This window comes from Trichechus manatus, unplaced genomic scaffold, assembly GCF_000243295.1.
Source record: "Trichechus manatus latirostris isolate Lorelei unplaced genomic scaffold, TriManLat1.0 scaffold00216, whole genome shotgun sequence".
NCBI lineage: Eukaryota > Metazoa > Chordata > Mammalia > Sirenia > Trichechidae > Trichechus > Trichechus manatus.
In genome coordinates, this window is record NW_004444152.1 from 3,498,174 (window position 1) to 3,512,903 (window position 14,730).

The window sequence follows — 14,730 nt, forward strand, 5'->3', positions numbered from 1 at the left end:
CCCTGGGTCTGAGGGAGGAGGGGGTTGGGGGCTGGACTCCTGGGTCTGAGGGAGGGGGACTGTGTCTGGCGGACTGTCCCTGGTGGAGGTGGGTGAGCACTCTTGTTCTCCCGCAGGTGCTGAGGCTGAGGTGCACATATCCGTGACCCCCTTGGTAGAGGTGATGCGAGGAGACCCTGTCACTCTGGACTGCACCCCCTCGGGGGCACAAGATCATTATGTGATGGAATGGTTCCTGGTGAGCGCCTCGGGCCTGGAGTCAGGGCACGCGGGTCTGCAAAGGCTACCTCATCAGAGCCCAAAGGACCCTTAGCACTCCACCAAACTGTGTTTCCATTTGACAGATAGGGAAACTGAGGCCCAGCAAGGACTCACAAGGTCCCCTGGTGCCTGGGTGCAGCTGAGACTAGAATGATATCCTCCTTCAGAGTGCTGGTTCTTGAGAGAGAGAGAGAACATTCAGAGACAAAGACACCAAGAAAGCAAGAAACCCCAGGGCAGGAGGAGAGAGAGAGAAACCCCTTGGCAACCCACGTGTGACAGAGTAGAACTGTGGTCCATAGGGTTTTCTTGGTTCTAACCTTTATGGAAGCAGATCACCAGGCTTTTCTTCCAAGAGAGAAAGAGAAGGAAAGAAAATGAGAGGGTGGGAGAGGAGAGGAGGAGACAGAGTGGAAGAAAGATGGGAACAGAACGAGACAGAGGAAAGGGGAAAGAGAAAGCAGAGAAAGTCAAAAGATAGGGAAGCAAGGAAGGAGGTGGAGAAGGGGGCAGAGAGAAAGCAAGATGCAAAAAGACAGACCTATAGAGGAGCAGAAAGAAACGGATGTGGAGAGAGAAGGGGAGGGATGGAGGAGGGTCAGACTGGGCAGCCCGAGCTGAGGCCTTGCTTGCTCGCAGAGGGACCGCTCCGGGGCCCGCCTCATCCTGATCTCGGCAGAGCTGCAGGGTTCAAAGGTGCAGGGCATGGTGTACCACTCCCAGGGACGCAGCCCCCCACACCAGCTGGACTCCCAGGGGCGCCTGGTGATGGCCGAGGCCCAGGTGGGCGACGAGCGGGACTACGTGTGTGTGGTGAAGGCTGGGGCGGCGGGCACTGCCGAGGCCACCTTACGGCTCCGTGTCTTTGGTGAGTGTCCAGAGGCTCCCCGGGGCCGGGGAGGCAGGTTAGAGCCCAAGAAGAGGCTCGTGACGTTAATGTCTTCTCTATAGTAAAACCAGAGACCACCGAGGTTGAGCCCAACAAAGGGACACTGTCTGTGATGGAAGACTTGGCACAGGAGGTACCTCAGGGGTGGACCTTGAGACCAGGGTCCTGGGGGAGGAAGAGCCCAGGGCCTGGACAGAGGAGGGGTCTGAACTCCGGGGCCTCATAAGGAGGCGACTGGGGTCCAGATGCCTGGATCTGAGGGAGGAGTGGGCTAGGGGGCCAGACTCCTGGGCCTAAGGGAGGAGGGGGCTGGGGGCCGGACTCCTGGGTCTGAGGGAGGAGGGGGCTGGGGGTTGGACTCCTGGTCTGAGGGAGGAGGGTTTGGGGGTCCAGACTCCTGGGTCCTATTAGGGTAGGCTGTATTCCTGCATGGGGTAGGGGCCTGGACTCCTGGTCTGAGGGAGGAGGGGGCTGGGGGTTGGATTCCTGGTCTGAGGGAGGAGGGGGCTGGGGCCTGGACTCCTGGGTCTGAGGGAGAAGGGGGCTAGAGTCCTGGACTCCTGAAACTTGGGATAGAATAAGGAGGGGTCCTCAGGGAGGACGGTCTGGGGACCCCGACTTGAGAGCCCTGGCTCTAAGCCCAGGGCCACACCTGCATCTGCCTCAGATTGCCACCTGCTTCAGCCGGAACGGGAACCCAGTCCCCCAGATCACATGGTATCGAAACGGGCAGCACCTGGAGATGCCTGCGGAGGTGAACTCGGGTGAGCGGCACTGCAGCCATGGGGGTGGGGGTGAGGGCTGCTGGGGGCCCCTGACCACTTCCCCCCATCTCTCCCAGAGGGCTACACGGTCAGCCGCACCATCCGGGAGGCCTCGGGCCTGCACTCTCTCTTCAGTGTCCTCTACCTGCGGCTCCGCAAAGCCGACCGGGATGCCAGTTTCCACTGTGCCGCTCACTACAGCCAGCCCAGGGGCCGCCATGGCCGCCTGGACAGCCCTCCCTTCCGCCTCACCCTGCACTGTGAGTCCACGCTGGCCCTGACCTCTGACCCCACCTCACTGCAGCCTGGTATACCTCACACAACTGTCTACCTCACACAGAAATGTGTGCGGGTGCTGGCCTCTCTCCTCTAACCTCGGACTCCTCATAGCACTCTGAGCCCCATCAAGCATTATGACTCAAACGTTGAGCTCCCCACTCTCCACACACTGAATTGAGTCACAGTATGACATCCGGCCCCTAATCTCACACACTGACCTGTCACCCACACTGACTTCTGACCCTTGACCTGTAACCTCAGTTTCTCTCAACCTCTTGCCTCTGGTTCCTGATCTCAGATGATGTGTAAACCTGAGGCTTCAGACATATGCCCTCCAACCTTTGACCAACCTTAGCACTGATCTCTGTCCCTTCATCCAGTCCTGCCTCTCACCCCTGACCCACAGTCTCCACGCCCTTTCCTTAGATCCCACAGAGAATGTGCAGTTCTGGCGGGCCAGCCCGTCAACCACAGAGGGCTGGGTACGAGAGGGCGACACGGTCCAGCTGCTCTGCCGGGGAGACGGCAGCCCCAACCCGGAGTACACCTTTTTCCGTCTTCAGGTGATCACCCCCTTGTCCCTTTGGAACCCTCAGCCCCTGACCTCTGTAACAGACTCACCTGCACTAGCTTCTAACATTAGACCTGGGTGGCTGCTGAGCACCCTGACCCCTGATTTGAGAGGCCCCTGACTTAGCCTAGGAGCCTGGGTGGCACAGTTGTTAAGCACTTGGCCGCTAACCAAAAGGTCAGCAGTTTAAATCCACCAGCTGCTCCGCGGATGAAAGATGTGGCAGTCTGCTTCCATAAAGATTACAGCCTTGGAAACCCTATAGGGCAGTTCTACTCTGTTGTATAGGGTCGCTGTGAGTCAGGATCGACTTCATGGGAACAGGTTTGGTTTGGGTTTGACTTAGCATGATGCCTGCCTTAGGTGACCTCTGACCTAACAAAACCCCTGACCTCTGATTTGAGAGAGTCCTGACATAGCATAAAGTTTGAGTGGGACTATAAATCTAAAGGCTGGCAGTTCTCACTTACCCAGTGGCACTAGGAAGAAAGGCCTGGCAATCTGCTTCCATAAAGATTACAGCCAAGAAAACCCTATGTAGCAGTTCTACTCTGTAACACATAGGGTCTCCACGAGTTGGACTCGACTCGACAGCAACAGATTTGGTTTGGGTTTTTGTTTTTTTTAACTTAGCGTGATATCTGCGTTGGGTGAACCGCTGACCCCTTACTTGAATGGGATCAGAACTAATACAATACTAACCTGGTGACCTCTGACCCACTCAGACCCCAGACTCTGACCTGGGTGGCCCCTGGCCCAGCATGACTCTGCCAGCCCAGGGTGGCTCCTAAACCTGATTCCTCACCCATGGCCCCCAGGACCAGCAGGAGAGAGTACTGAACACCAACCTGGATGGGAACCTGACTCTGGAAGGGGTGCATCGGGGCCAGAGTGGTACCTACGGCTGTAGGGTGGAGGACTACGACGCCGCCGAGGACGCCGAGCTCTCCCAGACCCTGGAGCTGCATGTGGCCTGTGAGACCCAGGAGAGGGTGGAGGGAAAGGACAGGGCTCTTGGCATCCACTGTCTCCTCACCCTCTCCCCGTTTCTGGAACATACTCCCTCCAACCCTTTCTCTCCCTGCCCTCGTCCAGCCGTCTTCTCTTCCCCTGGGCCCCTGCCCCACCCTCCTCCTTGGTCTCCTGCCCTAGTCTTCTCTCCTCCAACCCACCCGACACAAGGCAGCCAGAAGCCTCCTTTTTTTTTTTTTTAATAATTTATTTTATTTTTGTTGTTGTAGAAAATATGCACAGCAAAACATACACCAATTCAACAATTTCTACTCGTAATACCATGACATTGAGTGCATTTTTGAAGTTGTGCCATGATTCTCATCCTCCTTTTCAGAATGACTCCTCCACCGTTGACGTAAACTCCCTGCCCCCTTAGCTTCTTATCTAACCTTTCGAGTTACTGTTGTCAGTTTGATCAGAGAGCTCTTTCTAAAGCACAAACCTGACTCTCTGCTCAGAACCTGCGACGGCTCCCCAGTGCCCCTGGGAGACAGCCCAGCTCCTCACCACAGCTTTCAAAGCCCTTCAAAGTCTGGCTCTGCCCACTTGGGCGGCTTGACCTTCAGCTGATGCTTCTCCCCGGTCAAGGTTATCTCATCATCACAGCCCACGCTTTTCTCCTCATTCTTTCGTTAAATCCCCACGCTCCCTACCATCTATTTCCTACTCTTGTCTTCTAAGAAATCTCAGTCCACTGGTAGCCGAGCCCTGTGGAAGGGGTGTTCCTTCTCGGGACTCGTTATGGAGGACATAAGGAGTCCTTGAGTGGTGGAAAGCATTAAGCGTTCGATGACTAGCTGAAAGCTTCGTGATTTGAATCCACCCAGAGGCACCTTGAGCCTTACCTGGGCCAAGGTGTGGCGCTTGGCTTTCTTCTAAGGGCACTGGGGAGCCAGGGTAGGTTCTGAGCAGAGGAGGGTCAGGTTTGTGCTTTAGAGAGCGCCCTCTGGTCAAGTGCCCTCTGACTCCGAAAGGTCACAGCCTTGAAAGCCCCGTGGAGCACAGTTCTACTCTGCAAACACATGGAGTTGCCAAGAGCCAAACAATAACAAGGACCTATGCCTCCTTACCTGGGACCAGACCCTGTGCCAGATGTTGGGGACACACCTGTGAACAAGACAGCCCAGCCCCCCAGCTTCCCAGAGCTCATAAATGCTAAAGAAGACACTTTGAGTAGCAATAAATGTGCTGATGGGGAATTACGCAAGGGATGAGATGGATTGGCAGGGAGAGCAGGGAATATTTTATTTTATTTTTTTAATTTTATTGTACTTTAAGTGAAAGTTTTTAATTCAAGTTAGTCTCTCATACAAAAATTTATACCTACATTGTTATGTGACCCTAACTGCTCTCCCTATACTGTGACAGCACACTCCTCCTTTCCACCCCGCATTTCCCATATCCATTCAACCAGCTCCTAACCCTCTCTGCCTTCTCATCTCACCTCCGGACAGAAGCTGCCCATTTAGTCTCGTGTATCTACTTGAGCTAAGAGGCACACTCTTCACGAGTATCATTTTATGTCCCATAGTTCAGTCTAATCTTTGTCTGAAGAATTGGCCTTGGGAATGGTTTTAGTGTGGGCTAACAGAGTCCGGGGGCCATGTCTTCCGGGGTCCCTCCGGTCTCAATCATACCATTAAGTCTGGTCTTTTTACTAGAATTTGAGTTCTGCACCCCGCCTTTCTCCTGCTCTGTCAGGGACTCTCTGTTGTGAGCAAGGAGTATTTTAGATGGGAGGAGTTGTGTTCCTGGAAGCAGTTTCTGATTCGGAGATCGGCAGGCAGGAAGTTTTTTGGAGAATACTTGTAAACATAGCTGAAACAATGGACTCAGACATACCAGCGATCACAAGATGGCGCAGGACCGGGCAGGATTTCATTCTGTTCTATGTAAGGTCGCTGTGAGTTGGAGCCGACTCAATGGCAAATACCAACAGCCACCACCACCTTGGAGTCAATATCTGTTGAGAGAGGGGTGACAGAAGCAGCGTGAGGCAAAGGGAGAAGTGGGGCTGTGATGCCATTGCAGCAAGGCCTCAGTTGTCCCCACGGGGCACTTGGAAGCTAAGATGGCCCTTCAGAGTTGGGGCTGGAGAGCTGGGCTTTTGTACCCCCACGTCAACCAGTCACTGGGTGTAGTTTGCCCCCGGAAGGGGGCATGACCTTGGGCGAGGGGGCTCTCTGCAGCTGTGGCAGTTCCCAGAGAGGGCTGACAGCTGACAGCCTTCTCAGCAGCTGGAGGAATAAATCCTAGAGGAAGCAACTGTGCTTCCACAGCAGGTGGCAGGGAGGCCTTTCTGAGAAGGGGATGTTTGAGCAAGGGCGCAATGAACGAGAAGGAACCACAAATGAGAAGAGCTACAAGAAGATCACTCCAGGCAGAGGGAACAGCAAGTGCAATGGCCCCGAGGCAGGGCCCATTTTGGCATACAGCAAGAGAACATGGTGGTTGGAGCTTACTGGACACGGGGGAGGGTGGGAGATGAGGCTGAAGAAGTGGGCAGGGACCAGACCAGGCAGGATATTATAGGCTGTGTTAAGGAGCTTGGTCCTGATGCTGAGGGTACTGGGGAGCCACTGCAGGATTTTTAAGCAAAGGACATGGCTGACCAACATGTGTTTTGAAAAGACCACTCTGGCTGCTTAGTGGAGGATGGAATGGAAAGGACAAGGGTGGCAGCAGGGAGACCTGTGAGGAGGTGACTGCAGGGTCTGAATATGTCAGAGCAGGAGGTGGAGAGCAGTGGGAGGGTCTAGCCTGGAGGCAGAGCAGATAGCCCTTGAGGACAGGATCGATGGGGGATGATGGGGAGGAGAAGCCCAGGCTTGTTTGGGTTTTAGCAATAGGATGGGTGGCAAGGCTGTGAGGAATACTTAACACCCCCGGGTTACCTGTTAACCTCGGGCTCAGGTGTCAGCCCTGGAAGAAAGGGGTCAGTGGGCCTTATTTTGGAGTCAGGCTTGTAGAGTTTAGCTCGGGGGCTTGGATGGGAGGATGGAGATTTCATAAGGAGAAGGAGAAGGAACGCTTGGCATTCTGTGCTTAAACCAAAAAAACCAAACCTATTGCTGATGAGTCAATTCCGACTCATGGCGACCCTATAAGACAGGGTAGAATTGATTGCCCCATAGGGTTCCAAGGGGTGGCTGGTGGATTCGAACTGCTGACCTTTTGGTTAGTAGCCGTAGCGCTTAACCGCTGCACCACCAGGGCTCCATCCTGTGCTTAGGAGTGTCCATTAATGTCTGTACTCCTGACAGCCCTGGAGAACCCCTAAGTGGGTGAGAAGTTGGGGAAGTGACAGTCTATGTGTCCCCCAAACTCCAGACCTGGACCCCCTGGAGCTCAGCGTGGGAGAGGAGCTTTCCTTACTGCTGGGCAGCAGCGCAGGCGTGAACTGCTCCGTGCAAGGCCTGCCCACCCCGGCCCTGCGCTGGACCAAGGTGAGGGGCAAGGGGCCCCAGCCCGCGCACCCTCCACCTGCACCCTCCTCCCTTCCTCGAGCCCTCGCCTCCTGACTGCCCTGCCTCTCCCATCCCCAGGACTCAGTACCTGTTGGGGACGGCCCCACGCTGTCACTCAGCTCCATCACCTTCGACTCTGCCGGCACCTATGTCTGTGAGGCCTCCATGTCCACGGTGCCCCTCCTGAGCCGCACACAAAGCTTCAAGCTGCTGGTCCAAGGTTTGGGGTCGGGGGCAGGCCTGGATGGGGACAATGGGGTAGGGGACCAGGACAAACAGGATGTGCCCATGGCTAGACCCTCCGTCTTCCCCTGTGGGTTGTTGTTAGTGGCTGTCGGGTCATTTCTGACTCATGGGGACCCTACATGTGCAGAGTAGAACTGCCCTCATAGGGCTGTCAAGACTGTGACCATGTGGAAGCAGATCGACAGGCCTGTCTTCCCAGGTGCCTCTGGGTGGGTTTGAACTGCCAGCCTTTGGGCTAGTAGTCGAGCGCTTAACCGTTTTCGCCGCCCGGGGGCTCCTGTCTTTCTTTCCTGTCCTCTCCCTTCCATTCTGTGCCTCTCTCACTTTGATCCCCACCACTGCCCCCGACAGGGTCCCCAGAGCTGAAGGCAGAAGAGACCCAGCCCAAGGCTGAGGGCATCTGGCAGGAAGGAGACGAAGTCAAGCTGATCTGCTCTGCCCGCGGTTACCCAGTGCCCAAACTCAGCTGGAGCCAGCTGGGCGGCAGTGTAAGGGACCCTCTTCACCCCGAATCCTCCTCCGGGACCCAGGCATTCCCCCCCAACCCCCTCACTGAGCCAGGCGTTGTGTCCCCAACTCCCTGGGGGCCTGGGCATCCTCCACGGCTGCCCTCACCCCAGCCCTTGGGGCCATGCATGCGGGCCTGACCTGAGCCTCCTCAGCCAGCAGAGTTGGCCCCCGGAGGGCAGGGCTGGGTGAGCAGCTCCCTGATCCTGAAGGTGACCAGTGCCCTGAGCCGTGACGGCGTCTCCTGTGAGGCCTCCAACCCCCACGGGAATGTCCGGCATGTCTTCCACTTCGGTACCGGTGAGTACCCGCATTGGGGGCAGGGAGCCAGGCATGGGGCAGACAAATCCCTGCTGGCTGATGCCTTCCTCTGCCCTGTTCCTGCAGTGGCCCCTCAGACTGCCCAAGCCGGAGTGGCTGTCATGGCCGTGGCCATCAGTGTGGGCATCTTGCTCCTCGTCATTGCTGCGTTCTATTGCATGAGACGCAAGGGACTCCCTGGCTGCTGCCGGCAGGGGGAGAAGGGAGCACCGTGAGTGACCTGCAGCCTCTGATCTCTGAGTTGACCTCTGTGATCCTACCCATCCCTAGCTCCACCCCTGACCTCATCCCCAACCTCGACCTCAACTCCATCCCCAGCTGAACCCCAATCCCATCTCCAACCCCAAACCCAACCCACAGCCATCCCCAACCCCATCCACATCCCCAGCTACATCCCTTAACCCAACTCATAGCCATTCCCAAACCCATACCCATTTCTAAACCCAGTTTAACCCCATCCGAATCCCCCATCTCCTCTCCAGCCCCAAACTTACTCCTGTTCCCGAACCAAACCCCATCCCCAAAGCCAAACCATAACCATCCCCAAACCTATCCCCATTCCCATTCCCAAACCCAACTTAACCCCATCCCCATCCCCAAATCCAACCTCATCACCAATCCCAATGCTGCCCCTATCCTTAATCCCAAACCCAACCTGTAACCATCCACAAACCCATCCCCATCTAACATCATCTTCAACCCACCCAACTACATCCCCATTCTCAATCCCAACCTATCACCATCCACAAACCCATCTCTATCACCAGCCCCAACTCCAGCCACACCCTCAACCTTTAACTCCAACTTTTTCTCCAACCCCAATCTATCATCATCTACCCCAAGCCTTCCACAGCCACATCCTCAATCCCACACCAACCCGTAACCATCAACAAACCCAACTTCAACCCTATCCCCAAGCCTCCCTCCAACTCTAAACTCATCCCCATTCCCAGCTCCAAACTCAACCCGTAACCATCCCCAGAGCCAACCCCAGCCACATTGCCATCTCCAAGCCAATAGCGTCTTCAACCCTAAACCCAACCTCATCTCCAGTCCTACCTCCATCCCTAACCCCAGTGCCATTCCCAACCCTCCACTCCATCCTCAAGTCCATCCCACCCAACACAACCTCATCTCTACACCCCCATCCCCAACCCAATTGTAACCCCACCCCATCCCCAGTTCCTTCCCCAACCCTGGCCACCTCTGACATGCCGCCTCCTCCCTGCAGGCCACCTGGGGAGACAGACCTGAGCCACTCAGGGTCAGAGAGGCCAGAGCAGGCAGGCCTTCTCACAGGAGGCGCCTCTGGAGGAGCCAGGGGTGGCAGCGGGGGCTTCGGAGATGAGGTGGGTGAGGGCCTGGGCACCCTGGTGAGAGGGGGCCCGCTGGGCAGTGGCATGGCCTCTGTGAGCGCAGCCTGACCCTCTCCGTCTCCTTCCCAGTGCTGAGTCCACGGACCTCCCCGAGGTGGTCACTGGACCCAGATCTGCAGTGGGCATCAGAGGACCAGAGAACCGGCCCTGCTCGTGTCTCTGCCCGCCCCCGCCTTCCCTCTCTGCTGTCTGGCCCTCCCTTCCTTCCTCTGCCTGGGCAGGACCGAGAGCAGCTGGCTGGCTGGAAGGGAGAGGAGATGGGAGGGGGCCTTCCTCCAGGGACTGTGACTCTCCCAGGCTCCAGAATAGCTCCTGGACCCAAGCCCAGACCTTGGCCTGGGACGAGGTTCTGAGGGTCAGCAGCCGGGGCTATTTTTACCTCCTGCCTCCCTTGCTGGTCCCACCACCTGATGGCCTGCTGCATAGTCTGACACTGGATCCCCGCCCCCGCCCCGCCCCTCATCTGTGGACACTGGAGTCTGGAATAAATGTTGTCACGTTGACACCATCCGCGGCCAGCGCCTCCTCTGGAAACGGTGGGAAGGGGCAGGGGGTGATGCAGGTGATGTGCCCCTCCCACCTGTCCCCTTGCAAGCCCTCGGGAGAAGCCTGATGTCATGGAGAAATGCTTGACAGGGAGAAAGCAGAGGGTGACTCAGCTGCCTGCAGGTGGAAGAGAGGGGTGCAGGGGGTCTAGACGGCTGGGGTGCTGTCCCCCAAAGTAAGAGTTCCTAATTCCCCTTTCCAGAGCCCCAGAGGGAGGTGAGACTGGGAGAGGAAAAGCTCCCTCTTAGCTGTAGAGTACCTGGAGCCCTGGTGGCGCAGTGGTTAAGAGCTCGGCTGCTAATCAAAAGGTGGACAGTTCAAATCCACCAGCTGCTCCTCAGAAACCCTATGGGGCAGTTCTACTCTGTCCTATAGGGTCACTGTGAGTCAGAATCGACTTGACGGCAACGGGTAACGGGTAGCTGTAGAGTTGATGGAGTTAGGGATGGAGGTGCCTCATTGGGGTGATCACAGTCCCTGGGGAAAGAGAGGTGGCTCGGAGGGGCCAATGCCAGAGAGAGGAGACAGTGAGGCCAGCTTGAGAGACTACTGAGGCGGAGGAAGAGGGATTTGCAAGAGATGGAGGGAGAGCCTTAGGGGAGGGAAGAGGGATGAGCTGGGGAAGCCCAGAGATGAGAAACAGAGAAAGAGAGATAGACAAATAGAGACAAAGACAAAGAAAGAACTGAGATACAGAGAGGTAATTATAGTCAGAAACCAAGAATCCAAACCAGTTGTCATTGAGTTGACCCCAACTCATGACAACCCCATGTGTGTCAGAGTAGAACTGTCCTCCATAGGGTTTTCAATGGCTGATTTATCAGAAGTAGATTGCCAGGCCTTTCTTCCAAGGCACCTCTGAGTGGACTCGACCCTCCAACCTTTTCGTTAGTGGCCAAATGCATTAACCATTGGTGGTTCAAACCCACCAGCCACTCCATGAGAGAAAGATGTGGCAGCCTGCTTCCGTAAAGATTCCAGCCTCGGAAATCCTATAGGGCAGTTCTACTCTGTCCTATAGGGTCGCTATGAGTTGGAATCAACATGACAGCAATGGGTTTTGTTTTTCTTGTTCTCTCTATAGTAGAATTGAATATTCCTTAAAAAAAGAAAAAAGATAGCAAACACACATATAAGATCATGGGGTGGTTGGGAGAATGTAATGAGATAGTCCACTGGAAGTGCTAATTACAAAGCCCGCACAGCCTAAGTGTTCGGTACATGTTAATTATTATTATTATCACCGAAGGAAAAGTGGAGGGACAGAAGAGCAGAAAAGGGTCCTTTCGTCCAGGAAAGGGACCAAGGTGAAGAGAGACACCATTCTAAGGGCAGATAGACAGAGGTGAGGAGGGATCTGGGGAGCTGGAGGAGGAGTTGACAGATGGCTAAGGGGAGGCGAGAGAGGGGACTCCTGGGGGAAGGGGTTTTCTGCTGCCCACCACCTGATCCCTGAGTTAGTGAGGGGAGGGTCCCAGCCCACCTCAGAGGAGGGCATACATTTGCATAAAGTCCTTCATCTCCATGGCATCATAGACAATTTGCACATAGATGACAGCCGAGGCCCTCCTCAGTCTGACCCCTCCTCCCACCTTGGGGGAAGAGAAAGGGGTGGGGGAGGGGGGAGGTGAACCACAAAATGGGACTCCAGTATCTAAAGGCAAGTTTGAAATAAACTCCCTTTGCTCATCAATCTGCCGTAGTTCCCCATTACTCCCAGGAGTGTGAGCCATCCCTGTGCCCGGGCATTGAAGGCCTTCCGAGATGCTCCTCTCACACACATCCACTCCCTCTTTGCCTTTGTGACTTTGCTTCGTGGAATGCCTTTCCCCATTTCCCCCACTGTAACAAATCTTGCCTTCAAGTCCTGGACATTTTGAACGAGTCTATAAAGCTTTCAAGGAACCCTGGTGACGTAGTGGTTAAAGCACTTGCCTGCTAACCAAAGGGTTGGCGGTTCTAACCCACGAGCTGCTATGTGGGAGAAAGATGTGGCAGTCTGCTTCTGTAAAGATTACAACCTAGGAAACTCTCTGGGGCAGTTTGACTATGAGTCAGAATCAACTTGATGGACAATGGGTTTATAAAGCTTTCACCCCTTTTCCCTTCCCCTGGAGCTTTACAGCAATCTGTGCCTCTTCTGGACTCAGATTTTATTAATGAGGATATGTTTGGTCGCAAATGACAAAAACCTAACCCAAAAATTGGTGTAGGTGAATAGGGAAAATTTTTCACTCATGTAACTGGGAAGTTCAAGGGCTTTCCACCTTCAGGCATAGCTGGATCCAGGGGCTCAAGTAGTTTTCATTGAAAAGCTGTTCTTTTCCATCTTTCAACTCTGCTGTCCTCCATGGACGGGCAGGGTCTTTTGTTTCAGGTGCCACCCACAGCATAAGTTTCTACCCTATCAGCTTAGCAACTCCAATTAAAGAGGCTGTCCCTTTCCCATTAGTTCTAGCAGAGATCTCAGGGCTAATTCTCATTGGTCAGGAATGGGTCTCATATCCATCCCTCAACCAATCTCTGTGGCCAGGGGGATGGAATGCCCTGATTGGCAGGGCCTGCGTCAGATGTATTCCAAACAATAAGGACTAAATGTGGGTACTTTCCATAGGAAAACTGGGAGGCTGCTTCTGGAGGAATGGAGAGAGGCTACTGCACAGGTAAACTGTTTGGTGTCCACTCCATAGCTCCATAAGGAGGCCCTTGGCCCTGCGCCCCTGCCTCTTCAATGAAGTGCTACCTTTGGGACTCCTTGATACTGGACCCACCCAGTCATTTGTCAACAAACACCACAATGCCCAAACTTATGCATTTGCCCGGTGGGAGCCCGGGGATATGAAACTCCAGCGCATTCTCCCAGGACTTCCCTCCTGGGCTCACTTCCGTCCCCGGAAAACAGCCAGGAGAGGCTTAAACCACCTACTAACAGGCCAGGAGAAGACAGGCTGGTGGGAGGCCTTCCTGGAAGAAGTTTCCCTGAGGACTAGTTATTTCTATCAAGAAAGCAACAGGGGGCCTCCGGGCAACATGGCAGTACAGTCAGAAGCACCATGCCGTCCCTCTGCAGCAAAGATCAGAAAAACTAAGTCAAACAGAGTCACACATCAATCCCGAAACCCTAAGCATCAAATGAAGAGATAAAGAAGTCAGCCAAGCACCAAATGGAATAAGAAACTGACCGAGAACAGAGAGTGAGGAGAGACACATGCAGAGGTCCCTTATTAGCTACCGCAGCACAGATCCGCCATATTGGACTCCTATCAGAGATCAGTGAACAGGGGGTATGAGAAAGCAGCATCACAGAGCTTCCAGCAGGAGACAGAACAACCGGTAACCAGCAATATAGGCTTTCCCACCCCCCACCCTTCTTCACCCCCCACTTATCCTCCTCTGCTCCCTGCAGCTAGTCTCTTGGCCAGGAAGCACCAGCTTCACCCCGGTGTTACTTGGATTCCACCCGCCCACACTGGCCCGCTCTCTGAGTGCCTTTTGTTGGCTGCTAGTGTTGCTTTTTTCCACTTCTTTAGATTTCTTCCTTACCTCTCACCACCTCACCCTCCTTTCTCTCAAATACCTGGCTCTGGGCGCCATCTTTGCTTCTTCCTGAAAGGCTGGGAAACACCGCTCAACTGTGAAACTGCTTCCTGGCCCTTGCCGCCACGCTGGTGGGACCCCCAGGGCTTTTTTGTTTGTTTGCTTGTTCTGATTTGTGCTGTTTTGATTTGTTTGTTTATTTTCTTTTTCTTTTCTCGGCTTAGGAGCCCCTTGTAGCCGGGTAGTACCACGTGACTTGGAAGCTACTCTGTTACTCTGCGCAGATGCACAGGGACATCCCTGGGGGCATTTCTTTTTTCTTGTTTTTTTGTTTTTGGGTTTTTGTTTGTTTGTTTGTTTCTTTGTTTTGTTTTCTTCTCTCTCTTATTCCCTTTTTGTCTTTCTTCATTTCCAGTCTCTCGATTTATTCATTTTTTTCTTTTACCCTTTGTCTTAGTCATCTAGTGCTGCTCTAACAGAAATACGACAAGTGGATGGTTTTAACAAAGAAAAATTTATTTTCTCACAGTCTAGTAGGCTTCAAGTCCAAATTCAGGGCATCAGCTTCAGGGCAAGCTTCCACTCTCTGTCAGCTCTGGAGGAAGGTCCTCGTCATCATCAGTCTTCCCCTGGACCAGGAGCTTCTCTGCACAGGAACCTCAGTCCAAGAGACGCGCTCTGCTCCTGGTGCTCCTTTCTTGGTGGTATGAGGTCCCCCGATTCTCCACTTGCTTGCCTTTCCTTTTATCTCTTGGAAGAGATAAAAGGTGGTGTAGGCCACACGCCAGGGAAACTCCCTTTACATTGGATCAGGGATGTGACCTGGGTTAGGGTCATGTTACAATCCTACCCTAATCCTCTTTAATGTAAAATTACAATCACAAAATGGAGGACAACCACACAACACTGGGAATCATGGCCTAGCCAAATTGATACACACCTTTTTTGGGGG

General features: G+C 54.3%; 2 protein-coding genes across 2 annotated transcripts in view; both read left to right on the forward strand.

The window, feature by feature from the left end:
- The window catches only part of BCAM (basal cell adhesion molecule (Lutheran blood group)), a 10,873-nt gene extending 2,339 nt beyond the window's left edge, over positions 1-8,534 (forward strand). The window contains exons 2-13 of the mRNA XM_004388786.1: positions 117-238; positions 901-1,129; positions 1,213-1,283; positions 1,818-1,914; positions 1,992-2,174; positions 2,620-2,756; positions 3,583-3,739; positions 7,109-7,224; positions 7,324-7,465; positions 7,843-7,979; positions 8,154-8,298; positions 8,386-8,534. Of these exons, the coding sequence (XP_004388843.1) occupies positions 117-238; positions 901-1,129; positions 1,213-1,283; positions 1,818-1,914; positions 1,992-2,174; positions 2,620-2,756; positions 3,583-3,739; positions 7,109-7,224; positions 7,324-7,465; positions 7,843-7,979; positions 8,154-8,298; positions 8,386-8,534 (1,685 nt within the window). The remainder of the gene's footprint in view (positions 1-116; positions 239-900; positions 1,130-1,212; positions 1,284-1,817; positions 1,915-1,991; positions 2,175-2,619; positions 2,757-3,582; positions 3,740-7,108; positions 7,225-7,323; positions 7,466-7,842; positions 7,980-8,153; positions 8,299-8,385) is intronic.
- Positions 8,535-9,530: 996 nt separating this feature from the next.
- The window catches only part of NECTIN2 (nectin cell adhesion molecule 2), a 40,233-nt gene continuing 35,033 nt past the window's right edge, over positions 9,531-14,730 (forward strand). Inside the window, exon 1 of the mRNA XM_023742767.1 lies at positions 9,531-9,728. Within this exon, the coding sequence (XP_023598535.1) occupies positions 9,531-9,728 (198 nt within the window). The remainder of the gene's footprint in view (positions 9,729-14,730) is intronic.